This window comes from Balaenoptera acutorostrata, chromosome 3, assembly GCF_949987535.1.
Source record: "Balaenoptera acutorostrata chromosome 3, mBalAcu1.1, whole genome shotgun sequence".
NCBI classification, from domain to species: Eukaryota; Metazoa; Chordata; class Mammalia; order Artiodactyla; family Balaenopteridae; genus Balaenoptera; species Balaenoptera acutorostrata.
In genome coordinates, this window is record NC_080066.1 from 74,173,948 (window position 1) to 74,201,833 (window position 27,886).

At 46.4% G+C, this 27,886-nt stretch overlaps 1 protein-coding gene across 16 annotated transcripts; it reads right to left on the reverse strand.

Annotated features, from left to right (window-relative positions):
- TPM1 (tropomyosin 1) lies at positions 1 to 27,792 on the reverse strand. 16 transcript variants are annotated; one of them, XM_057542064.1, is made up of 10 exons: positions 27,553 to 27,790; positions 26,674 to 26,799; positions 14,074 to 14,207; positions 11,638 to 11,755; positions 10,332 to 10,402; positions 9,998 to 10,073; positions 8,958 to 9,020; positions 8,601 to 8,670; positions 7,101 to 7,179; positions 1 to 837 (listed from the first exon to the last, which is right to left on the reverse strand). In XM_057542064.1, exons 1-10 carry the CDS (start codon positions 27,664 to 27,666, stop codon positions 804 to 806), a joined length of 885 nt encoding a protein of 294 aa, XP_057398047.1. In that variant the 5' UTR covers positions 27,667 to 27,790; the 3' UTR covers positions 1 to 803. The 16 variants fall into 16 exon arrangements, with proteins under 16 accessions (XP_057398047.1, XP_057398045.1, XP_057398052.1 ...); XM_057542062.1 differs by lacking the exon at positions 9,998 to 10,073 and adding an exon at positions 9,478 to 9,553 and having other exon boundaries at positions 27,553 to 27,780; XM_057542069.1 differs by lacking the exons at positions 7,101 to 7,179; positions 9,998 to 10,073 and adding exons at positions 9,478 to 9,553; positions 26,358 to 26,483 and having other exon boundaries at positions 27,553 to 27,779.
- Positions 27,793 to 27,886: the final 94 nt, after the last annotated feature.

Genomic DNA, 27,886 nt, shown 5'->3' on the forward strand with positions numbered 1-27,886 from the left:
TTTAGAAAATGTCCTACAATGTGCATTTATTCCATATCATTATACAAGGTTTCCATACAGTTATAACTCTTAAGACAATGTTTTTTCTTCACCATTGTACGTGGTGCCTAAATCTTTCACTTGAACATGGTGGAAATCCACATCGCATGCTATCCCACGAGCTGTAACGAACTGCAAATGTGCCAATTAAAAGAAAACAGAAGCCTCAGAAGAGCATGTTGGCTTACAAACCCTTGGCTTTAGTGAATTCTGCCAGCCAGGATCCGTAGTCTCACCTCATCGTTAAACCCAAGACAAAATAAATTAGTGTTGGACAGAATTCTAAATTGTACAATACTGAACAAAAGACCACAGTGGGACCTTTTGTTTAAAGTAGCACCAATCCACACCTGATTGTGTTTCCAACATTAATCTTCCTGTTCATGTATCATTGGCACTTTGAGTGGAAATCTTTCGGCTTCAGCAAGGATTCCTGGACTAAGCATACTGTGTTGCTAAACTCTCTACGAAGTGTGGCAACGTCAACTTGGGAAATGGCACATTTAAATCATTGTCGCCTTGACACGGGCTTGCCTGTGTGTGTGTGTCTTTCCCACCCCTGATCTAGCTGGTACTTTGTGGATGTATCTGTGACAGTGGTAAAAGTAAATAAAAATGCATTTAAGGGGTTTCATGGTAAGCATGGTGTTTAAAAACAAAACAAAACAAAAAACAAAAACAACATGAAAGAATGTGGTCGCAGCTAAGGAGGTTTTCACATGTTGTTTAACTCCAGTAAAGTCTGATCCAGCATCTGGTGCATACTAAGGTTTTCTTCTTTGGCATGAGCCACTTTCTCTGTGGTGGGATTAGAAAATTAAGTCATGAATAGCTGCGCTTTGGACACAGTGGTGGTTTGTACATTTAGGCAGGCAAACATCAATCACAAACACAGGATGAGATGATTAGGACCAGGCATGCTCGTAAGACATTACTCATTTCCAGACAAGGACCTACGAAGGGGAAGCTGTCTTGGACCCGAAGGAACTACAGGCACAGCAGGTTCTCACAGAGTGGCCAGGTGAACCTCCACCAACAATCCACTGAGGACAAAATGCAGGTGGGGCTGGTGAAGGTTCACTGGTCATGTGCCGCGGGAACAGGGAGAGGTGCTTGCAGCACTGAAGTTAACAAAAGCAGACGGTTCTGAGTTACAGGCAGTTAAGGTCTGAGAGTTGTGTTGTAACACAGTCTCACAGAAAACAAAGATGACGTAAATAGGCTTTCTGACAACTTTTTCAATGATTTATTTCTGTTACTCATTAAAAAAAAATTACCAACACGTTTCATGCACACTCCAGTAGGACATTCTCTTATTATTATTTTCACAGTGTTCTATTTATTATTAGCATGACATTCTCACCAGATTCCAACAACACTGTTAGACTGAATAAAAGCATACCTTTCAGATAATCAGGGACTTCTGACATGAACTCCTGTTTTCAAAAGCTATTTTGCCCAAGCATGGTTAATCATATTTCAAACACTATACCAGATACTTAGAAGTTAGAAATATGAATATGTAATAGGAATATATATTATATATATCATATCCTATATATAATATATATATACTTATACACATACACACCCCTCTGCTTTGGCTTTCTAACTTAAAGCAAGACTCAGTTCTCTGTAGGAAATAGAAAACATTTTTTTGGTCCTCATTATGTATCAGCTCAAACAAGAGGACCTGCTCTTGCAAAGATGAGTGCTGAATTGATTATAAACATTGATCCATATACACAGATGTAATTTTACCATAAAAGTGGTTTGGGGATTAAAGAGAACTTAATTATTCCAGATATGAGAGGAAAATGCAGGCAAGGTCAGCCTTTCAACTAATTCATGTTCAATTCTGCAGAAAGGAATCGTTTTCAACCCTATTAGGTGAAGGTATGACAGTCTTAGATTTCCTGCCCATGGGCTGCGTTCCTATAATTCAGCCCAGGTTCTTTCCCACTTAAGTTTAATCCTCATTCAGGGCCAGCTTTAGTTGGTTAGTTAGGCGGCGGTTTTGCTCAAGTTGCTGGTAGAGTTCATCTGTACAGGTCAGCAAGCAGGTTAGCAGAAGAGAAGAGGCAGAAGGAAGAGAGGTTAGCTGGAGTTGGTGAGAGGGAGTTCGCAGAAAGAACACAGAGGTACCTCGGGCGCCAGTCACTTGCTGAGCAGGTTACCCTTACCCTGTGGTCAGCTGTCCTGTGCCCAGGAAGGGCGGATGGAAAAGGCCTGGCAGACTTAGGAAGAGCCAGGACTCCTCTCTTGGCAGGACGGGAGGGAAAGAGAACAGCAGGATCCGAGGAGGAGGACAGAGAGAGGGTATGTTCCTCGTGCATCTCAGTAAAACCACTGCGTAAACTGGGCTGAATGCAGCTTCTGGAAACAGCCTCAGGAACAGGGGCAGGGCTGGAGGCGAGCCCACTCCTTGCTAGGGTTCAGCTGAGAGCTTCCTGCGAAACCTCAACCTGCCCATTTCTGCTCACCTCTTCCTGGAACCCCTTTCACCTCCACTCCCAGGGCTGGCTTTCCTTTCAGGTAGCACCAAGAGGGGCTACCGCCGCTGCATTAACAGCAGAACTGAGCTCCCTGTCCCTCCCGTAGTTGCTGTGATAGAGGGTGCAAATTCTGAACTCTCGTCCAGCCTAGATACAGGGTGTGTTACCCTACTCAAACAGCAAAAGAACAAGCATTTATTTCCACTCAAAACTGACTTAAAATTTAACTGCTGACCTTCTGAAGAGGATGGCATTCTCTGGTGCTAGATGGACGTGTATAAAATGAATAAAATCTCAAACAGCCACATGGAGACCAGCGTGAAATGCATTTTACACTCGGGCATGTAATCTGCTCACTTGGCAAGGAAGGCAGCCACTAGAGTCAGTCTGTATCTGGTGGTCCAGGGGATGCCCCAACAAGGACAAGAACCTGGCACTTACCATGAAAAGCTGGAGAATACATGATTGTTTCGAATGACGGTGACGACCTAGACCCACAAAACTCTAACTTAATGATCTTGAAAAGCAATAATCCTATACCCCAGGGAAAAGAAAAATGTTTGGTCTCTAGCCCCCAGGTCTGTGGGGAAATTGATCAATTCTTATTTTAATTTTCTCTCATGTATGGTAGGAGATGGGGAATACGCTATATTCGTTGTGCTTTCTAGTTTGGACTATCTGCTGTGTTGTCTTCTTTGTTGATGCAAATTCTCTGAATATTTGAAACCCCAGTCAAATGTCACCTCCTCCAGGCAGCGCCCAGTCAGAATTACTGTCTCTATTCCTTGCTGACTCTAAATGCACACCATCTGTTAGTTCAGACTTGCTTCCCTCATCTATCTTCCCACAAGATAGCCAGCTCATCGAGGGCAAAGAACATTTATGGTTCATCTCTTTACCACATCCTTCCTACCTTTCATGGTATCTTGCATGTTTGGGGGGTGCAAGATCTATACCCCACTAGCACATTCACACTATCGTGTGGGAAATACCACCACAGGCAGGTAGGATGTCCTAGTTTGCTGAGCCAATGCACAGCCAAGCTGGGAAGGAAGAACTCTGGAGAAATCCCAGAGAATCCAGAGGGTCAATGTGAATGCAGCTTAAATGACAGCTGTCCCTACCACATCTTCCTTCGGACCTGCTCCACTTCAGCTGCCACGGAACTGGTGTGCCTGGGGGCGCCTGGAACGCTTATATGTTTGCAAGTATTCTTCCCTCCTGTTCTACCTCCCCAATGTCTGGGATGTCTAGTGCCAAGCAAGGATTTTGGGGTTTGGTCCAACCAAGGCTCTTGCAGCAGCTGCCTCTACGTATGGCCTGACCCTTTGAGCTAGAAGCCTGGGCCCCAACAATTGCGTGATAAAATCAAAAAGCTATCTATCCTCCTGTGCACCCATACCTTCTTGGGCTATTCCAAATTTGCCTTCCAATCCATCAGTTTCCCATTTCCCCTTGCAGAATATACTGATAGGAAGTGTGAAAATCCCCAGAAGGGCTTTCAAAAAACAGATGTGCCTCCAAAATTAACTGAACATCTGCTCAGCAGAACTTTCAGACTTGTCATTTTATCTATGGCAGGAAGCAGGGTTACTCAGAGAAGGGCCCACTTCTATTACTCTGAATTTTAAAAGAACAAGGCAGGAATCATAGTCAAAAGCAGGCCCAAGAAGCCTTAGGAAAAGATAAACAAGAAATTACTGAAGACTTTACACTCTCAAGGGAGAGACACTGTCTACATTATAAATTTTTAAAAGTCCACTACACCACTACTAAATTCACTTACCTCTTAAAAAGAGTATTTTTACTCTCTTCTGAGGTTTTGTAGTGACTGACATTTTCAATTTGTCCAAATTTACTTGAATACAGGGGTATATAAACACTCTTAGGCTAAGAAAAACTATACACAAACAGATGAAGGTCACCCACATTTAAAACACAGGAGAAATATAGCCAGACTGTTGAGGATGGAGAAATGTTGGGAATTAAGAAATAAAAGTCCACATCATTTTTAAGTTCTTATTTTGTGATGTGTTATAAAAAAAATCACTTAATTGCTGTTTTTGAATTTATAAATATAACTGATAAACTATAACTGAACAATTTCTACTATTTTTAAGGGGTAAAAAAAAAAAAGAACCAACTTTAATGGCTATGCTTTAAAGATGTTCACAAATAAAAAAAAAAAGTTAATTATCACAAAGATTTACTGTAAGTACAACCCCTCCTGAAGAATACATGATGAGTTTAAGAGCACAAAAATAAATCTTGACTTGAACATAATCGTATGTTCCTAACACCTAAGAATGTCATTTCATGATCAAAACGAAGGTGGCTGAGGAATGAATATACTTTTAAAAAGCTTTAACTGTTCTTTGTGCTGTAAAAGGATGATCAACAATAACCTCAGCTTACACTGTTTGAATCCACATTCCTTTTCACCTTTTCTGATATATAAGTTCCTAGCAATGTGGGGTGGCAGCCACACCCTCCCAAGCAGGGCTATCTAAACACCAACACAGAGGGCTCACCACATCCCAACTAAACATCTGGCAGAGGAAGGCACTGCTCAAGGCAGATCTTCTGGCTCCAACAAGCAACATCCCCTGTGCAGAGGTTCTCAACCCGTACTACATACCAGAGCCAGCTCAATCCCTAAAAAAGACACACATGCCCAGGCCTCACTCTAACCTTTGCAAACCAAAACTCTGAGAGGGACCCAGGCATGGGTATTTTTTAAAAAGTTCCACAAGGAACTACTGCTTTAGAGTCTCTTGATATTAATGTATGATGTTCAGAATGGGGGGAGAAAAAAAAAAAAAAGAGCAAAGCAACAGCCAAAAATTAACCCTCATATGTGTGATGAAGATTTGGAGTTTTATTCAGTGTTGAAACTAAAATGTCAATAAATAAGAAGTAAAAAGAATAGCAAACAGAAATAGCTTACACAGTGTTTATTTTACACTGCAATGAGGAGCTTCTGTACAATAGGAAGCACAGTGTGTGCCTGGCCCTAAGGCAGGATGTGGAAAGAAAGAACCAGGGTCAGCTGGAGAACAAACTGCAGAACTCAGAGAGGAGGGACATCCAGCTTGATGAAGGGGTCGTGCGAGAAGTGAAGCAAAGAGACTTATCTTCATGAAGAGAAAAGGTGGGAGAAAAAGGAAAAAAGTGGCACAATGGAAAACGGGGAAGCTAAACTAACAGATGAGAGCAGCATTTGAAACACAGGTAAGAAGCAGACATGCAAAACCTGCTGCCAGCCGCACCTATAGGAGGATGTCAATCCTTGCCCACCAGTGTCTGGACCCGAGGCCAGCACAAGCCCCTTCTGGGGGAGTTTCATTGCAAAAGACCCATGAACAGAACTTAAAAACAGATTTTAAGCTAAACCCACCTTTCAGAATATTTAACCATACTTAATGCTAAAAGTTTTTCTCATAGAATCACCACATTTTAGCACGGAGAGACAGATGATCTGATCCATCCCCTCATTTACAAATGAGGGAAGAGGGGATGGAATTCTCTCTAGTTTCCATGGTGACAGTCGTGTCTCAAAGGGTAGTGTGGCGATTCTATAATCTATAAGGCAGCAGGCACTTGCCAACACTCTTCAAGCTACCATTTTTCTGCACGGGTAAAGGAATGACAGGTGGGCCGGGAAACTGTAATTTCCAGCTTACATGGAATTCAGTGCCATCTTATGAGATTAAAAGGAAGCCTCTGTGAAACATTCCAGGTTAGAATTTAGAGGGGCAGAAAAAGCTTAACATTCAGGTTTGGTTAGTAATATGTACCTTAGTCGTGTATGCTCCAGGTTCTCGTGAGATTAAGACTATCTACTCCACTCTTACTGCCCAGCAGCAGTAAAAGCTGGGCCATTAACTCCCAAACTCATATAACACCATCTGTGTTTTATGGCCCATTTCTTTGACACAGGTTGTGGTGTTTGTATGTTAATTCTTTTTATCTAAACAGAAAATTAAAGGCTTGGCTACCCGGCAGAGGGTTCATTTCTGTCTAGAATTCTTAAAGGGAAGATGTGACTTTTTACAGCAACATTCTTCATGCTGTTCTGGATCAATTTCCCTTCTCTAAGAGCCTCAGTCATCTGACAGTGTTGGGTTCCTTAAATTTATTATTTCTTTTACGAAAAATGTTCACATTGTATTTAATTGAATCTCAGGAAACCGACTTCTGATATTTCTTGGGAAATTCCTGCACAATTGCGTGGCCTACCAATTCTACTTGAGCCTAGTTTAATTTCCTAACAGGACAGTGCCCAAGTCACACATATCCCAGTTCACTGCTTCATGGGAACGATCTAGCTGAGACAATGTGAAATGAATGGATTCTGAAAGGAAAATGGTTTGTATAGACAGACAATCCAGTTGGCCTTTATGTTAGTAGAATGTGAAAAAACGATGACTATCCTAGATTATGCAAAGACAGTGAGCATAAAGGTGTAAAGATGGAGATTCTGGAGACACAGAAGGGAGTGGTGGCAAATTTATCATATTAGCATGAGGGCACGGGTGTGATCAGGCAGGGTGGATGAACATTTACATGGAAGTCATATCGTTGAGAGCGTGGTCCAGCTCCTCGCTGATGGCTTTGTACTTCAGTTTCTGAGCGTACAGCTCGTCTATGACCAGGAAGTAGAAGGCAGAGGTGCAAGGACATGGAGAGTGATCAAGAGATGGAGGGTGAGTGAGGGTGGCATGGACGCCATCCCGACACAGCAGCAAGAAAAGGGCAATGCATGAAGGAATTGGTGCCGCAGCAGGTGGCCAATGCAGGAGGCGTGCGTTTTGTTTTTAATAAAATTGAAACAAAAACAAAAAGAACAAAACCCATTAGAAAATAAAACAAGAAACTCAATACGAAAATCATAACAAATATGGCAGGTATATCAGTAAACCACGTTAAATCCTAAACAAAACCACAGAAGGCTGTCTCCTGGTTGGGAGAGGGGTAAGAGAACATCTTTCTTTCAGAGAGCTGTAATTTAATTACACTGGAGTAGTCAGCCACCTGCCACTATAAACAGTGGAAAAAATATCCAAGGGCATTGTTTTGAAGAAACAATTTGTGACTACAGTCTGTAATCCTTATCTGGCTCCACCCTGAAACCACTGACTTCCGGACCAAACTAGACCACCGGGGTATGGATTTCTTGGTGCCATCCAGACTACTCCTGTGGTCTGCCCACTCAAGCTGCCCTCGCTGGTCCAGGAGGCTTGAAAAGCGAGGAGAGCCACGCTTTTTATGGTGTTGCTGTGCCAAGTCTGCAATTCAGTTCTTCTAATGATGAAGGTTTCATACTCTGCTGCAATTTGGCAGATTGTTTTGCAACCATTTGTCATTTTCTCTTTTCCACCAGCTTGGTTATCATCTGCACCAACCTCCAGTCCCTTCTCTAGCCACTTCTGCCTTTGATGTATATATTTTGTATATTTTTTTCTTGCTTTTTCACAGCCTCAGAGCTCAACATTTAGGGTTTCTGAGAGACAGAGAGGGTGTGACTAAAATAAAACCTGAATATCTTAGTGGAGAAGTGCTGAAGTATAATGTCAAAGGGTAGTGCCCTATCACCCTCCACCCCCCTGTCAGGATACGCAGCACATGCCAAGATGACTAGTAACTTAAAAAAAAAAAAATCCAAACCCTTACACTGAATTCACACTTGGGGGAAGTTGTGCCTAAAAACAAATCTATACCATTCTGGCCATAAGGAGATATCACTAAAGACAGAAAACACACCAGTCATTCTCACCTATAACCACCTCACTCACAGTGAGAAATAAACCTGCCACACTTCCGAAGAGTGTGCAGTAGAGCCGTTTGGCATCTGCTGTTACAAAAAGATATGGGCCCCGTCTGGTGGCTAACGGTCATCTGGTTAACAGAGAGTTTAAGAGCCACGGAATGAAAACCCCAAAGGGCAGACAGGAAGAATGTGCAAGAGCAAAGAAGTGTATCAAGGAGGACGCAATGATTGGAAAATGACTTCGCCAGGTCACTACTCAGCCATAAGGATTAAGTTAAAAAAACTTAAGATCTTACCTTCTAAGTCATCAATGCTTTTCTCCAATTTAGTTACTGACCTCTCCGCAAACTCGGCCCGAGTCTCAGCCTGCAATAATTCAATTTATTTCAATCAGAATTGGGAAGTTTTAGATTTCTGGTAGCTACAAATATAGAGAAACTAGAGAATGAAAATCAAGCCTGGCACCCATGAATGGGGTCTGAGACCACCTGCCAGTCAATCACCACAGTGAGAGGCGGCTAGCACAGCTCACTCTCCAAGACCACCCCTGAAAATCCCTGGATCATCCTAACTTTAAAATGAAAAAGCCCTGAACAGTTCCGTAAAAACAAACTCAATCCAGCTGGCTTTGTCCAAAACACCCTTAATATTACCTCCTTCAACTTGTCAGAAAGGACCTTGATCTCTTCCTCATATTTGTCTTCCTTCTGCGAGTACTGTAATTAGAAAGAACGTTCCAGATGTCAGGCCATAGCTCACCGTATACTGAGGTCTTCTAATACAACGAAAGTGTCAGCCCAGCCAACAGATGTTGAGGATCTCTTAGGAGGTAATGGAGCCTCTGATATCAAATGGCATACAACAATGCATTCTCTGTTTTCCTGCCTATTGTTTTACATGGGATAAGAACAAGATAACTTATCCATTTGGCACTTGGTTTAAATTAAATTGTTACAGATGACTCACATACTCAAAATAAAATAGATTCTCCATAAAAAAAAAAAAAAGAATCTGTTATTGATAATCATCAGGAAATTGCCTCAAAATGACGCCATTTGCTAAAGTGTCTAATGGATTATTCCTTTCCTCGGCAGGGCCCCAGAAGAGAAAAAGTGGGTGTCTCTAGAGCAGCTCTTAAAGATGCCTTTCCCCCACGCCGTGCTCCTGGCCTACCTTCTCAGCCTGAGCCTCCAGTGACTTCAAGTTGTTCGTCACAGTTTTCAACTCTTCTTCAAGCTCGGCACATTTGCTAACGTTTTCGATCAGAGGTAGAAAGGGTGGGAGACAAGCCAAAGGAAGGAGGAGAGAAAAAGGAGAGGGATGGGAAAAAATGAAAACCGAGTCCTAGAGAACAAAGGGCTGCCTTAAAGTAGCCAAATCATCAAGGTACTAAAACGCTCAGTTTTGCCATGGACACTGCTCCCGACCTTCCAACAGCAGAAAGGCAGGGTGACAAAATCCAACAACCTCGAAGTGTGATAATTTGGCTTCTTTTTTGGCTGCACCAAAGAGCATTTATGAAGGAAAAACAAAGGAGTATAAAGGACCCAAAGAAAGCACTTAAAGCAAGGTATAAGATAGCAGAGGGTGTAGTGAAGGTGCAGTCGTTATAAAAATGAACCAGTAGGCATTGGAAGCTGAAAGACGCCTGGGTTGCAGTTAAACCTAAAACCCATACATGAGCCATCAGTACCTTATCCTCTGCAGCCATTAATGCTTTCAAGGTCTGATCCATTATTCTTAATTGTTCTTCCAGCTGTCGAACTTGGCTGTTAGTGGACACAGGAAATGCACAAGGCCATTCTCAAAATCAGTGTGCAGGTAAGGCATGCAGTGATACACGCATTCATACATAGACACCCCACGCAAGTCCTCCGTGTTCCATACTCGTGGCTCATCCACGTCAAATGAGCACTTAAGGAGCCCGGAGCTGAAACAGGTAAATGTGCAGCTGCCAGAAGGTCATGCTGTTTAGTCACTGCTCCGCAGCACCCCACACACAGCCTCCTGGCGCCGGGCCCGCTTACCCTTCTGAGAGCTCAGCCCGCTCCTCTGCACGCTCCAGGTCACTCTCAATGATGACCAGCTTACGGGCCACCTGCAGCAGAACAAACACAAAACACACACACCATGGGGCTTCCAAGCTCTGAGGAGGGGTGTGGGGTGAGGCCTGGATCCGTCAGCCCCTAGGAGTTCTTGCCTCCAAACAAGATGATCCTCTTTCCCGTGCGCTGGAGAGAAGCGACTCTCCACCAGGCGTGCCCATGGAGAGGAGACCAGAGGCTTCTGCTCACCAAGACCCAGCATGGTTAGTTATGGGTGGGCTGGCTCATCTTTAGTCCTACCTAGGTGAAGCCTGTATAATTACATAGCAGCCAGACCAAGTGTGGAAGGAGGGAGAGAGATGAAGTTCACAATCTCGAAACTAGCAGTGTGATGAGACATGACGCCTTTTATGCTGAAAAGGCGGGGCTGCAAGACAAGACTGAAAATACTCCTGAGAACTCCATCCATCTAGAGCTCTGTACCTCGACTCCCTCTGTGTGCCGCAGGCTACAAATGCCAACAGAAACAGCAAGAGAGGCTGACATGAGAAGCTGCTGAGGTGACTAATGAGGTCAGTGGAAGAAAGGACCAGAGAGAAGGGATCCTAGGAAGCATTTCAAAATTAGTGGGCATAGTGTAACCTGGAGATGGGAGATGATGATGACGAAGAGTCAATGGCGTTTCAGGACAGCCACAGTACATTACGGGGAAAACTAAAACCTTAAACACAGTCACGTGGGCTCTGTTATCACAGGAGGTTGCTTTCATGGGGCACGACCAGGAGGTGATTCACCTGTGAACCTCGAGGAGCGAGGAGGACAGAGAGAAAGGCCTCCACGAATCTAGGGGGCAAGTGCACGGTCTGTGCCCCTACACTGACTGAACTGGGCCGCGCCAGGTGAATCACACTAGGGAGAACGGCTTGCGTGGTGACAGCATGAGAGGGCCCTTCCACAGAACACAAGAGGCCCAGCTCTCCCTTCTCCTGACCAGAGAACTTTTGTCCTGGTCTTTGTGTGTGTGTTTGGGGTGGGGCGGGGGGGGGGGGGCGTGGCGGGGAGGCATGGGGGCACAAAGAAAGCTTTGGTCTTTCCCAGTGCAACTGATCCCCTAGCAGGATCAAAACTGAGAACCGTTTTCTGGGGACAAAGGAACTCTGCTTCTCAAAACCACCCATTCCTGCTAAGGAAGCAGATGGTTTCACGGAAGAACGCAAGGCTGCACACTGCTCCCCCGCTCCTGGGCCGCGGCTGGGAGCCCACAAGGCCTTGGGCCCCAGGATCTGACCTCTTCATACTTGCGGTCGGCATCCTCAGCTATGTGCTTGGCCTCTTTCAGTTGGATCTCCTGAATTTCCATTTTCTCCTCATCCTTTTGGGCTCGGCTTTCAATGACTTTCATGCCTCTGAAAAGGAAGACATGCAGGAAGGCCCAAGATTTAGAGGCGACCTCCACGAACTCACCCTGCACCACGGTGGTTTGTGAGGCTGTGTAACTGACAGACCGAAACAGAGCACAGAGCTACTTTTATCTTCCAAACCATGAAACAAGACTTTCTAGAGCTGAAGGCAGAAAAAGACACACACTTCCCTCTGTTTATTGTGAATGAAAGCTTACACTTTTGGTACTGTTGACACTGCCCAGGCAGCTAATGTGAAATGAAAGGTACCACGTGAGGATCCTGTCTGAATGTGGGAGGCATGGAATCAAGGAAGGTCAACAAGCTTTACCTGCTATATAAATAATGGGACTTCTTCCCTTTTCTGGTGGGAAGCTTCAGCTTGAAAATGGACCAAAGTCAGAACGAAAGCAAACTTATCTTCATGCACTTCCTTCCCACAAAGAAAGTAGCTGTTCTTACCCCTTTAGCCACAAATGTAAATATTAGATTGAACCAAATGAAATTGCTGGTATTTGACCACATCGGACCTGCAAAAATGGCAATTTCATGTGGGTTGACCTATACTTTAGAGAAGAAACTGAGTTTTGCCTATAATAAAACTCATAATAGAGGTGTTGAGAGGCAGGACCAACACCATCTTCTATGCTGATGTGTACGTTTGGATCCTTCAGCATGGTGTTAAGTTTTAGAAAATGTTAATTGACCTATGATATATTACAGATTTATGCAATAACAAATTATGTTAAAACGGGATTCATTTACCAAAATCTAAGTACGCAGTAAGATAAATAAATCACTTTTTTTTTTTTTTTAAATGAAGCACTACAATGTATTTTGGGAGACCTGCATCTTGGCTCAGCTATAAATTCTCTTTGAGAGTTCGGGCAGGCCACACCGGTCTCTGAACCCTAGTCTTCTCACCTGTAAAACCAGGGGACTGGAGTAAATGATCTCTAAATACCTTTTTACTCCAAAGTCTAACACTGCCAGATTGCCTTCCTTTCAGGTTCACTAACAAGTGTATTTCAGGAAGAAGCCAGCCACAAAACCGTTGGTTATATGTACACTGTAAGAGATGATGAGTCATCTTTAAGAATTCCAAAACTCTTGATTAGAAAAGAATCAATAAGCAACAGTAAATAATGAGCTGAAAACTTCAGCTAAAGAGCTTCTTTAATCCTAAAGTCTGCAATCATTCTTTATCCATGGTGGCAGGGGGCAAAAAGGCACCTCAAAGATGGAGAAACGGACAAAATGATTGGCTGCGTGCACCTGCCCAGGTCACAGCGCAGAAACACACTGCCAGTGTCTGAGACACCACAATACTTTGTCATCCCTCGAAGGGCAGAACTCTCTCTAGTCTTGTGGAGTCTTTCTTGGAGTGCTTCCAAGTAATATGAGTACAATAACTTGAACAGTTGAACATGAGAGAAAATGCCTTGTGGAATACACGATGGCTGATATGGCCCTGGTTTTCCTTTACTACTACAAGGCTGAATCTTGGGGTAATAAGTCAGGTAGAGCCAGGTCATAGTGGGAGCATGCTCAGGAGACATGCAGATCTGACTGCACTTACCTATGCACGTGTGTCTTATCGGCTTTACTAAGTCCAAAACAATTTACTTCTGTGGATCATATTTCTGTTTTATTGGTGCTTTCTCTTCCTCTCATTTGTTGGGCTATTTGACAACTGACAGCCCATACTGTATTTACCTCGGCCTAAGCCTCCTTGGTATATTTTATTTTTTTTAACATCTTTATTGGAGTATAATTGCTTTACAATGATGTGTTAGTTTCTGCTTTATAACAAAGTGAATCAGCTATACATATACATCTATTCCCATATCTCCTCCCTCTTGCGTCTCCTTCCCACCCTCCCTATCCCACCCCTCTAGGTGGTCACAAAGCACCAAGCTGATCTCCCTGTGCTATGCAGCTTCCTTGGTATATTTTAAAATAAAGTTATCTTTTTTTAAAAAAATGCATAATTGCTCCATGGTCAGCAGGAATGAAAGAACCAAAACACATCCCTAGAACCTCCCGTTTACACGTCCATCTCCCTCGCTGGGTGGTGAGCTCTAAGAGAGCAGGAATGGGGTCTTTTTCTTATTTGTAACGTTGGGGTTTAAAACAGTGCTTTGCACAAAGGTGTCCCACTAATGCTAAATGAACAAAAAACCATTAGTTGCACCTGGATCAAGTCAGGAGATAGTGCCACCAAGGTACTGTAAAATTCTTAGATGCCCAAGATCAGAGAAGCCCTCCCGTTCCACCAGGAGGAAAGGTTCTGCTAACAGGTGGGCTGGACAAGGGGTCCTCACCTCTCACTCTCATCTGCTGCCTTCTCGGCCTCCTCCAGCTTCTGCAGAGCTGTTGCCAGACGCTCTTGGGCACGATCCAACTCTTCCTCAACCAGCTGGATGCGTCTGTTCAGAGAAGCTACGTCGGCTTCAGCCTGGGTAGAGAGAGTGAAAGGCATTTCAGAGTCGGAGAGAAAGTGAGGGTAGTGCCTTCAGGAGGGGCTGAGACTGAAACGCTGGTTCCAGGCGGGAAGCCTGGGCCCTGTGGTGAGTCACCCTAAAGCGCGTTACAAGCCCTGGTCAACTCTGGAGTTGTCGGATACGTTCATCCATTGATCTACCCAGGGAATGTCCACCTTGGGGTATATGCAGATCCACACACACCATCCTCATCGGACAAAGGGACCATCAGCGACACTCTCTCACTTGGTTCTCCTCCTCCACAGATTTCAACACGCTGGCTTCACCTGCCTGTTAAGGGGGAGCTTCATCACAGCCCCTGCACGCGGCGGGGCCGGAGGTGGGGACAGAGGCGATGGGACTTACCCAGGCTCAGTCACACAAGGCGAGAGCGGCCCAGCGAGGACTCAGACTCAGGAGTCTCAATTCTCCTTTCTGCTGACTGTGTTCTCAAAAGGGCTTTATTAAATATTTTAGGAACTAAAATAGTTTTAAATTCAGTGGTTCTAAAATATACACCATACAGAGACACAGCAAAACCCAGCAAGCCCCCTGCCCTTCAGCACCCCTTTAGAATAACTGGTCACGCTGGAAGAGGGCCAAGACAAATTTCCCAAGCGCTTGTGACATACGCCTACAGGAATTTCTCACAAGTCAAGGTTGCTACAAGAAGAGCTTCAAACTCCTTAGAAGAAAAGCAGTACAGATACTGTTTTTACTTGCTATCTATCTCTGCAATAAGATGTTTCTTTTTGGGGAATGCAACGGTTACCTACAGTTATGAGCATTTGTTACTATAAGCCTCAGAACACTTGCAAGCCTGGACCGGTCCATTACATATACTTGCACTGATGGCTGTTTAAACATTATGCATGTAAGTGAAAGATGGAATTTGTTAATCTGGTACTGTTTCCTCATCCACTCTGAATGTGTGCTTATCCCGGGGTGATGGGGTTTTTAGGACACTTGGGAGTTTTCTAAACACTACAACATGCACTTTGGGACTATGCTAGCTCTCTACCTACAGTCCTGTCTTCCTTACTCAACTGTAAGCTTCTTATGTGCAAGGAATCCCAATTCACTGCACAGAGTATGGGCTCAGTAAATGTCTACTGAATAAAATGAGTAAAACCAACCTAATTTAAACAAAAGCAACTTTCTTTGTTCCTGGACCCATGAGACACAGTTTGAAAGGCACGTGTAGTTAGAGTCTGCGATTATGGCCTTGAAGTAAAGGAGCACGAGAACATTCTCCTTTTTGCTCATCTAGATTTGTAAAATTTTAAAAGCCAAGTTCTCTCTGGGAAAGAGAGGTGATTAGGGAATCTACAATCATGGTGAAGGACTTTTTATAAAAACATGCAAATACACTTTTATCTCTTCAAAAATTAACTATGTAGTAATAATTGGCTGATGGAGGCAGGGAGCAGGGGGAAATGTGAAATGAATCCAAGGTCAGTTAACAATTGCACTGGCCCACAAAGTAGATCACTGCAGGTGCATGGCTAGTAATGGGCTCCACCAGGTCTGGCAGGTGAATGTTGGGATTTTTTTTGGAGGAGGGATGAGGGTAATAGGGATAACACATTTCTTAAGTATAGGAACTTTAAAAAGTTTTTAGCCCCATGTAAAAAAAAAAAAAAAAAAAACTGGAAGGAGATATACATTATGGGTATACTTTTGGGTCAGGTCAGATTTCTTTTCTATATTTTCCATTTCTAGTAAAATTCTATTCCTTTCATGAACGGGGTAAAACAAGCAAGCAACCCTGAAAGCTGAAAACTAAAATGAAGAGCAAAACAAAAACCACCCTCCAAAACACCACCAACAAGAAAACCTCAGTAGAGTGTCTGGGTCATGTACTCAGAAGTATTTTTCCCCCTTTTCTTAAATATCCTTGTTATAGGTGCTGCAGCCAGAGAAATGTCAACAAGATTTTCAAAACAATTTCTGTAGTCACCACACTCTAAGCTTCCTGTTCTGTTTCCGATCTGCGCCCCAACCTCAAGGACTTTGCACTCACAGAGGGGAGACTGTTTATGCTCCGGGGAAGGAACCCTCCAGGTGCCGGGCCTCCCACACACCTGGGGCATCAGAGAGTAAGGAGACGGCACCCCACGCTCGTTCCTGCCTCTGCATAAAAGATCTCCCTACCCGAGAGGAATGCCCATCAATCCGAATCTTCCCTCTTCCCTCTTATTACCTCCACTCTAACCATTCTTTCCCTTAGCTCTGGATACTGTTTTATAAACATCATTAACTCCTTTTCCCCAGGAGCATTTGTAGAACCTACAATAGAGGTTGTGTCCTAAGGGAATACCAGTCAATAGGCCTCGTATACGGCACCAGAACAACAACTGGGAATGGAGACCTGTTCTAGGAGCCAGGACAGGGGCAACACAGAGAACAGACCTGTGGGTGGTCCACAAAACGGGGTCTCAGATGTTTAGCTGGAAAGGTCCCTAGGCAATGTCCAGCAGTTCCCACAACTGGCTGGGTGTCCAAATTCACCAGGAGATGCATATTAAAAATACAAATTTCCGGGCTTCCCTGGTGGTTCAGTGGTTAAGAATCCACATGCCAATGCAGGGGACATGGGTTCGAGCCCTGGTCTGGGAAGATCCCACATGCTGCGGAGCAACTAAGCCCGTGGGCCACAACTACTGAGCCTGTGCTCTAGAGCCCAGGTGCCACAACTACTGAAGCCCGTGTGCCTAGAGCCCATGCTCCACAACAAGAGAAGTCACCGCAATGAGAAGCCCGTGCACCGCAACGAAGAGTAGCCCCCGCTGGCTGCAACTAGAGAAAGCCCACGTGCAGCAACAAAGACCCAATGCAGCCAAAAATTTAAAAATACAAACAAAAACAAAACAAATTTCCAGGCCCCATCCCTAGAGATTCTGATTCAAGAGGTCAGAAAGGAAGATAGGAATCTGCACTATAAAAAAGCAACCACCTCTCTACCCCACCCACCATCCAAAGAAGCTGGCAAATCCTGTGGGAACCACTCATCTAGCTCTTTGTAGAAGAGAAAATAGGAAGAGGGAGGGATCTTTGACCCCAAGGGCTGAAGCATGCTCAGGTCACAGCCATCAGCAGGAGGTAAGACTAGCATCAAAGTCCCCTGGTCCTCACCTGCTGGCGTGCCTGCCTCCCTTCTCAAGGCCTCCTGGAGCCTCGTGGAAGCCCTGGAACTGGTGGTTCTCACCTATGGAGTCTTTCTGCTTTCTGACGTCAGAGCAGCAGGTTCTCTACAGCCACCCCGACTCCAACCCCCTCCCTGAAAGAAGGCCTTCAGCGAAAGAACCTAACCAGGTCTAGAAGAACGGTTACTGTACTGAATATCATCCGCTAAACAAGTCCTCTCCATCCATTTTGAAAAAAGGTGTGGTATAAAATTGAAAACATCATCAAGTAACACCAGGGGGGTACCAGCACACACAAGGACACAGAGCATTTGTTCTCAACCCCAGAAACCAACGCCTGCTGCCCCAGAGGTTTCAGAGCAGGATGGGCAAAGGTGCTTGTAGGTAACAGCCCAGATCTGAAAGCAGTGTCTGGGGTGTATCGATCTCTACGTAAGCTTTCCCCGGGAAAAACCTGGGCTCTCACTGGCTTCTCAGGCCTCACCATACTGGTCTGATCGCAATTTAGTTTGATTCTCTAGAATTCAAGATGCACTCAATTCCATAAATTAATTAAGGACACCCTTATTTTCACTTTTTTTTTGGGGGGGGGGGATTATGCTCTATGTTCAAAAGGCCCACATCTCTCACCTGCACTAGCTTTTATTTCCGGTATGTATTCTCTGAGTTCTGAGGCTTATTTAGATATTTTCTAAGGTTCTTTCCATCACAGCACCTGGGCAGTTTACTTAAGACTTAACTGGCTGTTGCCTCTGCCAGTACAAACCCTACAGACACATGACCATCTGTTATTTAAAAAGCAGATATAAATAACAAGGCATTTGGGAAGGGTCAAGACCCCAGACACAAATTATTTCCAGGCATGGAAATCACCCATAGTGTACTGGGTTAGCTTCTAACGACAGCTCATGTGTTGACACTGCTGGTGAAGTCTTTGGGATGCTAGTTTCTTCCATTTCAAAAGTGCTATTGTGTCCCAACATGTAATGAACTACTCAGAAAAGAGACTGCTATATTAGTAAAGGCTACCAACTGTCTTCCTGCAGATCTGTTGTTAAACCACCAGGTGCTCTACACGTGTGAGGTGCCTTAGAGCTGCATGTGCCCCCCAATCCCTTCCACAAGGTACCAGCTACCTAAGAAACTACACAGGTATCAAGGGCATGCCCACACAATATAGCAAAATGTTACTCCAAGTCTGACTTGAAAGAGAACTTTTACAGGGCCTAGATTTTCATGAAATCCAGATGTTCTAGCCAATATAACTAAAGACAATTTAAAAATAGCAATGATTTTTACTTTAAGAACAAGTATTTCCGTTAGGACAATTAAGAAGAAATAATTGTAGGAGAATAATATTATATCTTAAAAATAAATCCTCTGGAATGTATGTTCAAAGTCCTACCTGAACTGGAGTACTGCATGGGATGATCAAAGGTCAGGCCTTTTTATTTCATGCGAACTGTAGTTGTACAGAGAAAGTTTCACCCAGTTTACTGTGTAAGACCCAAGTCACTACAGCCAAGTTAAACTTCTGCCCTTATATGGTAAGGAAAGGGGAAAAAAACACGGATGACATTAAGGGGCACTCCCATGGATAAGAGTTAAAAACAACCTCTCTATCTGCACCAAAGCCTATCATTCACGAGGCATATTTGTGTAATGAGTGAGAAGGGACGTGAACAGGGCATTGTAATGCCTTCGCCTTGCCTATACATGAAAGCAGAAAGCCAGAGTATATATACACTCCAGCTACTGCCACCCTGGGGGGGCCAATGGGGGCACAAAATGCACTTTTAGATTCCTGTTCTCAGAAATATTTACCAACTCTAAAGAGGGGAAGGGCTGGGAATTTTTGTAAATTGTTTTTTTCTGTGATTTAATAAAGTTACCAATTAAGAACCTACAGGCTGCAACTGTTAAGTCCCCTTGTCTGCTGTGTACCATCCAGAAAGAAGGAAGGCAGACTGCCTTCTTCTTGCTCCCTCTTTTCCTTTGATAAGGACAAAAGACAAACAAAACCCTAGTGGGTCACAAGACCTGGAGTCAACCATTACATCAAGCAAAGTAGCCTCATTCCAAAATTTTGAAGGGCCCACACACCTTGGAAAAACAAACCATTAGAAAAAAAAGGGATGGCTGCTTTTTCCAAAGTTAAGTGCTGGTTGTAATAGGGCCAATTAACTACAGCCTGTCTGAACCTTTGAGAATGTGAATTAGGGCCAACTCTCCAAATATTTTTTGCAGTGGCTCATGACTCTGTCACTAAATTTTTATCTTTGCTGCCAAGAGAAACTGTGACTGCTAGCTTAACTCACAGCTATGCCTGACAACTACCAAGAAACCACCTTCAATTAGCTACCTTTAAGTTCCAGTTTCATAAGTTAGGAACACCTCTCAATCTGAAATTCTCTCTTCAGTGGTCTGACCCAGTCCTCAAGTTGCTGTCATAAAAAGTTCTGCGCCCATCCAATCATCCAGATAGACTATTTTCAAAAATCACTTAAAAAATTTTGAAGCTAAACCACTTTTAATATAAAGCTTTGAAAAGAATGAAAGCATTATCTTTACCCAACTGGCCCAGCAAGAGTACTGTCATAAAAACTAAGCCCGAAAGAGGTGAGTAGAATAGTAACAATGTGCCCTTCATAAAATTTATCTTCTGTGTCTAATATCAATCACCAGGCCAACAGTCCATAAGAGGCTCTCCTATACAGGACCACATATTCCCTTTCTTAGCAGGGGGAGGGGAGTTCTACCGACTTCCACCACTAACACCACTTCGACCCACCAAACATTCCTTCCAGCCTGCCTGTGTCCTCTCTCCGTTCAAGTTGAAAAAAGAAAAAAAAAAAAAAAATTGATTAGAAGCATTGAAATGGAGTGTTTTAAGATGTAGTGAAATGAGCTGCCCATCTTTAAGACCCTTTGATAGCTGGTGAATTGCAAGCAAAGGAGCAATGAGCAATGCCGAGTGTGGAGCAGTTCTAACACCAGCTGACGCAAGGCACTTACTCTAGTGTGCTAAGCACCATTGCAACTTCTTTACACACACTCTTTTCATCCTCACAACAGGCAGGCACTACCATTACCAACATTTTACAGTCGAGGAACTGAGGGACTGAGAAGTTAAATGACTCAAATCCTAGCAGCCTGGGCCCAGAGTTCTTGTTCTTATTCATCATCATGTTCTATTGGTTCTAATGGTTCAAGGACAGCTGCGAGCCAGAGAGGGAGTCGGAATTCATTCATTGCCTGGCCAAATTCAGAGACATCCATGTGACCTCTGCTATCTTGTCCTCTACAGAAAATGATCTTTTGCCTATTGATTTCCTGGTTCCTGCCTATTTTATCTGAAACTTCATCTAGTTAGGCCTTCCTTTCAAGAGGACCCATTTGCTTCTAGGTATTTTATGCAAAACATGTCTCGTAGCTTCTGCAGCCAGCCATAATGTCATTACATACACCTCTCAACTCAGAATAAGCCTCTATTAAGCACAGAAGGACCTCACATGAGCGCTTGTCATAAAATTCCCAAGGTGTCTGAGTATCCTGATTTAAAACACACACACACACACTCAAAAGTCAACAAACAGCAAACGCCTTAACTACCTCTGAAATCCTGTTCCTGTGTGCTGGATGCATTTGCCCTAGTGGAAAGGAAGGAAGCCAGGTATTACACTCAACGTGGGGGAGGGGAAGCCGGCGGGAGAAAACACCCAATAATCGTAGCTATTTAGCCAACTTCTTCAAGACTCGGTAACAAAGGAACATCTACCTGTACAAGAGAACTTGGGAGGAGGTATGGTTAAGAAAGGGAAGGGCAAAGGGCCGCATACTAAGTCAGAACACGCTCTGTCAGTGTCTCAACCACCCCAGAGAAACAGGCTTTCAAGAAACCAAGGCTAAACAGGGATGGGGGAGTTTAGCATCCCCGGGCCCCAAAGCCAGACAATGCCTCAGACATGACCTGTTAGCGCCCTTCCCAAAAGAACGGATTTCCAAAAGGAGGGACCTCTTCCGTCCCCACTCTCCGAGTAAATAATGCCAGCAGCGCAACGGGCACATGCCGGGGGACCCGAGACGCCGGGCCGAATGCAAACACCCCAGACATAGAGTCCCTTCTGGGAAAGAGCTGCTTCCCGAACCTTCTCAACACCACTCCTAATTCTCCTTCGGTTCTTTAGACCAGCGAGATGAAAAGGGCTGAAGTGAACGGGCAGCGCCCCTCCCCAGAGCCCGACACCTGCGGGCCCAGGTGCGCCCCGAGGCGGGGGGAGGGGTGGCTGGGGAAGGTGGGCTCCGGGGGGCCCTGCGGGGCGCGGTGGGGTCGACTGGGGAGAAGGCGCCTCCGGGGGTGGGTGATGGGTGGGTCCCTTACGGTCTCCCTCAGCTTCCTCTCGTAGTCCAGCTCGCGCTGCAGGCTGCCCGCGCGCTCCTCCGCGGCGTCCGCCTGCTCCTGCAGACTCCGAATCTTCCTCCGCACCGCCTCCAGCGAGCTGCTCCCCGCCATTGCGCCGGGCGGCGGCGGGCCGGCAGGCTGGCGGACTGCGGCGGGAGAGGCCGGCTGCTGCGCTCCTGCCGCCGCTGCTGCTGCTGCACTCCGACCGCCCGGCCACCCCGCCCAGGCCGCGGCGTGCGACGGCAGCGCCCCCTGCGGCCCAGGCACAGCCCGGAAGTCGCGACCTCCTAGGCTGCGCAGGCGAACCGCAGGCGGGTGCGCGAGCGCCGGGGGCGGGCCCAGCGGGCGGGGCGGGGCGCGCGCCGCGGACCCCGGGAATTCGCCAACCGCGGGAGGCACCGCGCATGCTCGCGGCCGCGGGGCTGACAGGCGCGGTGCGCGGGCTGCCGGGGCACCTGGTGAGCCGGAGAGTGGCCAATGCGCCGAGGGTGTTACTTCGACTCCCAGCGCCCCTCCCCTGCGCCGTGGGGAACCCGGAGTAACGGATTTGTCTGCAAAGGGCTACGGTGCCGCCTGTTGGCGGCGGGAGCGCTCCGCTCCGGACTGCCAGATTCCCGTGCCCAGGAAGGAGAGAAGCCGAGCGAGGGGTTTGGGGCTTGAATGTACCCCCAAAGGGATTGTTCCTCGATGTAAAGAACCCCCAGAACACAAGATCCTAACCACAACAACTCTCCTTCCCTCCAAACTCATGAAGGGAAAACCACTAATATATTGCATAGAGGTTAAACCTCCTAAATGCTGTCTCCCTAGGTTAGAATCTGGCTTTTGGTTCTCTCCTGATTGTGTGACGGAAAATAACCTGACTTCATCTGTAAAAGCACGGTTAATAGCAGTACGTTTCTCATAGGGCTGCTGTGAGGATTATGAAATGACAGCGCTAAGCACAATACCTTGTACGTAGTTAACTCAAATGATAGCTTTAGTTAATAAACACACAGGCACTGTCTTAAGAGTCAGGCTACGGCCTATAACCAGCTGTGGGACCTCAAGCCCGCCAGCCTGTCTGGGACTTCCTTTCCTTTCCACAAAAACAATCATCTCAAGGGTCCCTTCTAGTTACAACCTTCTCTGGTTTTAGATCAGCCTCTGAGATCTTTTGGAATCTGACCAATTCTGGGCCGGACTGAGATGTCTTAAAAGGCACACCAAGGAAGGCTACAGAACCCTATGAGAGCGTCTGGCTACAGCTGGATGAAAACCAAAGTGGACACAATCTTTGGGAACCACCCTCTGCCAATTCTCCCCTTGGGCTACGTTTTTAAATGTCTTCTAAGTCTCACAGCTTTCTTTCCTCACCTTTCTCACAGAAGGCCCTTCAAGTCAGTTCCTATGTGTTTAAGTGTGGGAATAATGAAGAAAAAGAAAACACACTTGACAACCCCCTCCTACGCCAAAGCCCTAATGAGGAAGCTCCTTGCTTTTCTGACTCATTTGCTATGGACTTTCTCACAGCCTCCCTCTGCTGAGGCTCTCACAAAGCCCAGCATGGGCCCTCACATCCTGTAGGTGGAGCCTCTAGCTTTGTTTCCACACAGTTCATCTAGTCAGGAGGGAGGTCACAACTGCTTCCCTAAGAGTACAGACTGGGCGCCTCCAACTTTGAGGGTGGGAGAAGGGGGCATCTGGGAGCCGCCAGGAGACGCAGAAACTGCTGGACAGGTGCAAATGCTCTAAGCAGCCAACTAGTGACTTAATGTCCTGCTTTTCAACAAGCTTGGAAAGTCAGTTTCAGGTGAGTTCATTTTCACGCTGATGTCATTATACAAGAGTTTAGGACAGTTGTTCTCGGCCTTGGCTGCACATTGGAATCACCTGGGTATTTAACAAATACTAATGCCTGCGTTCCACTCCCGGAGATTCTAATTGGCCTGGGGTACAGCCTGGATTTTAAGTTTTAAAACCATCCTAGGTGATTGTTTAGGCAAGGTTGAGAATCACTCATTTAGAGAGCAAAGACCTACAGGGAATAAAGACTCACATACTGCAGATGTCAGAGACATCACAGTTACTGGGGAAGGGGTTGGGCCAGAGAGAAAATGGAGCGCTTGATCCCTTTCAGCCTCACTTATGCGGAGGGACGACAAAAAATTCAAAACAAAACCATCAGAGATCCGACCTTGCAAATTACAACCTTTCAAGCTAGGAAGAGCCCATTTCTGGAATAGGATTTGTAAAGTATGTTGGTAAATTAGTAGAAAAATGTTTTTAGTAGTAGAAAAATGTGAAAATGTTTTACATTGGTGAGTAATAGTGCAATGTCCTAATCCCAAATGTAATACAATTCTACCTCAGGAAGTTGACCTCTCTCCTACCTTTCTCTAGTGACATCTGTCTCTTCCTCCTCAAGTCTTGACTATTTTTACTAGCTAAGAATCACTCTAAATACAGCATTTCTTCACAAACGTCTTGCATATCCCTACAGATTCCAAACAACCTAAAATGTCTTAAAGGGGAAGATGATCAATATACTACCAAAAAAAAAAAAAAAGTGTACCATATTAGGGATAGTTTTCCAGTGGAAAGAAAAGAACACAGCTTCAAAAACCTCACCCTCGGCTTCCCTGGTGGCGCAGTGGTTGAGAATCTGCCTGCTAATGCAGGGGACACGGGTTCGAGCCCTGGTCTGGGAAGATCACACATGCCGCGGAGCAGCTAGGTCCGTGAGCCACAACTACTGAGCCTGCGCGTCTGTGCTCCACAACAAGAGAGGCCGCGACAGTGAGAGGCCCGCGCACCACGATGAAGAGTGGCCCCCGCTCTCCACAACTAGAGAAAGTCCTCTCAGAGAAACGAAGACCCAACACAGCCAAAAATAAATAAATAAATAAATAAATTAAAAAAACAAAAACAAAAAAACCCCTCCTCCTTCTCCTGGCTCCGCCCTCCCCCACTGAGCTGGCTTTAAATATCCTCTTTGCCACTTCTGCCTCACCTCATTCCAATGCACCATTAAACAAGATTTTTCAATAAAGACATGATAGAACCACATAGTTACAATAATTATGATTTTTTTCCCTTAAGAATCGTAGTAGCTTTTTTCTCCTTCTCTTGCTTTCAGTCTTACTGGGCTATTTTCAAATTCTCTGCATTCTTTTCCTTATAAGGAATATCTCTCCTTGATCTATCAGCGGCTCTTTTGAAAAAGCTAAATAAACGTCCTGCTGGAGAATTTCGGGGAGACAGACATCCTCCATTTAACCATATACGGAGCAGACATCTGATCTACATTACACAAAACTGGTGCAGAGTTATATGTGTTTTTTGGCTCTTTTTCTAAAGCCAGGTAGTTTGTAACTTAAATATTTTACCTAAATCAGTGTTTCCCTGAACCCCCTTTCCAGGGACCTTGCTTTTCACTGAAACTTTCTTTTTGTCAGATTCTAAATGTCCTGTGTCTGGATCTCTCATTTACAAAGCACACTCGGAGATTACATTTCGTGCCTTTCATGTCACAGAAAGCCTTTACTGATTTCAAGACCCAGACCCTCCAGCAATTTACACTTCACTCTCATACAAAAAATTCTGCTGTTGCATTTGGTAGTTCAACTTTCTGGGCATAGCTTTCCCTGGTGCTCATACATTCTTGAAATTGTTACCAACTTCCCAAGGAATTCTTTCCTAATTGGGCCTCTAGGCTTAATTAGCTTCTAGAATGGTGTGAAAAGAAGTCGGTCCTTTGGAAATCTAATGCTTGTCTTGACTTATGCAGCAGAAGAGGCAAGCTCTTCGGCTAAAAGGTTTCCAGAGGGCAGTGGACAAAATGCTGGCAGAGCTTTTGTGGTGCGTGCATCATCCTTGAAACTATGTGGTGGTTGTCAGAGATTGACAGGTTGGGGTGGGGTGAGCAGGAGAGTCGGGGGCAGCTAGCTCACTATACCATATAAAGCACTGAGCTATATATAACTCCCAGCTTACTTTCTGGATCTAGTGCCCTCAGACTGCAGACCCAAGCAAGTATCGTCTTCCCAGGCAGATCTTAAGGGCTGGATTAAGCTTCCCTAGTGAGTAAGGAGGCCTCAAGTGTTTCTGTGGCCCACCATCCAGCTTAGCCTTCTAAGTAGCACCATGCCATTTTTTCAATGCCATCTCTAGTGTGTGTCCTGACTAGACCCACCACCGAAAACCAGGCCTTGCCACCCACCAGAGATGGCAAAAACTAGGCATTCTGTTTGCACAAACCTCGGTGACGACACCTCGGAGGTTTTCTGCCACAATGGAGCAGGGTTCACCTCCAGAGTCCAATTTCAGTTACTGTATTCTTCCAGCTTCTCACCCACCCCCCTCCACCCCCAGGGGTGGGGGAAAGAAGGAGAAAAAGAAAGAGGAATGGATGGAATAAAAATGAATGTGTGCAGTAGCAGTCGGAGGCAGCATCCAGTGCTCTGGGCCATGGCAGGCTGTGTGCGGGTTTCCAGCAAGAGGAGGTGACCCTCCTCCAGTGCTCTCTGGCCCCTGTGGTGACCCCAGAGCGGCCACCAGGGCAGGAGGTGAGGGAGGCAGTGTGTGCGTGCACTTACGTCGGTGGCCTTTTTCTCCGCCAGCTCCAGCTTCTCCTGGGCATCTTTGAGAGCCTCGGAGTATTTGTCCAGTTCATCTTCGGTGCCCTTGAGTTTCTTTTGCAGCGACAGCAGCTCATCTTCCAGCTGGGAGTTGGCCGTGGGGGACGGGGACGGGAGGGGGGTGCAGCAGGCAGCGTGATCCCGCAGGGGAGGGTTGTGGGTGCACAGAGCCAGAAGGACAGGGACAGCGGGAGAGAGAAAGGGAAAGACAGGGAGGAAGAGAGAGAGAGAGACAGAGTTAGCCATTCGTGCGCCGCGCTGCGCGCCCGGGTACCTTGGCGGCGGCCTCATCGGCGGCCAGGAGGCTGTCCTCTGCCTTGTGCAGCTCCTCCAGCACCCGGTCCCGCTCGTCCTCCGACGCCCGCAGCAGCTTCTCCTTGGCCGCTATGTCCTCCTCGAGCTGGGGGGCGGCGGCGGGCGGGCGCGGGCGGCCGGCACGGACCGGGTGTTAGACACACACACACACACACACAACACGGGCACCGGGTTGGCTGGGGCCCTTCGGGTGTGAGGCGCCGCCGAGTTGGGGTTCAAGGGTCCCTAGGTAACCTCCTCTCGCCCGGAGCCCACTCCGCACCCCACCCCAGCCCCCGGGGCGAGACTCCTGCGGAGGTCTCAGCGGGCTCAAGCCCACAACTTGGGGGTGCAGAAAAACGCCCCCGTCTCCCCGGCCCACCGTACTCTCTAGTCTGTCCATCTTTGTTTTTAGGAACAAACTGTGTGACTGTCCCTCCCCCCTCCCTCGCGCCCCCCCCCTTCCCAGTTGAATGTTTTATACTCCCCAGTCAAAAATTCCAGAAGAACTTCTAACACTTTCTGGACTTGATTCCCTTCAACCCTCCTCCCCTCCCCCGCCCCCGAATCCAAAACTGATTTCTCATCCTGAGAATCAAGTGCCTCTAGGACTTGAACGGACTTCGCGGGCTCTGGGAACCAGAAAAGGGAAATCAGCGTCCCCAGACGAGAGAAAAAGTTAGAATAAGCCGGAGTCTCGCTCTTCCCTTCCCCCTTCTCAGACGCCCTGGAGTGGGGTGGCTCCCCGAATCCTCGGAGTGAGGGGCCGGGAAAGGGTGCGAGGCCCGGGTCCCGGGGCTCGGGGTCCCCGGCGGGCGGAGCGCGGGCGACCGGCCGGCGCAGAGCCGTAAAGGCAGACCTGCTTGCTCCTGTCCTCTGCCGCCTTCTTATCGGCCTCCGCCTGCTCCGCTCGATCCAAGGCGTTCTCCTTGTCGAGCTTGAGCATCTGCATCTTCTTCTTGATGGCGTCCATGGTGGCGGCGGCGAGGGGCCCTGGGGCTGCGGCGGCGGGAGCGGGGAGGCAAGAGCGCGGTGGGGAGGCCGATCCGGAGTGCGAGCGCACAGCCGCCTGCTGATCCCAGATATGTACTTTCCCAAGGGGGCGACCGCATTCCTCAAGACAGCCAATACTTTTTTGGAAAAGCTTTTTTCTCCTGCCCCCTTTCCCCCTCTCCTCCCTCCGCCCCCTGCGC

Bases quoted from the DNA above. Each gene is read 5' to 3' on its own strand.
- TPM1 (XM_057542069.1), bottom strand. From the start codon at position 27,666: ATGGACGCCATCAAGAAGAAGATGCAGATGCTCAAGCTCGACAAGGAG. The intron at 26,800-27,552 runs GTCTGCCTTTAC...GCCGCCCCCCAG, and splicing joins CAGAGGACAGGAGCAAGCAG to CTCGAGGAGGACATAGCGGC. The intron at 11,756-14,073 runs GTGAGGACCCCT...CTTCCTTTTCAG, and splicing joins GCAGCAGATGAGAGTGAGAG to AGGCATGAAAGTCATTGAAA.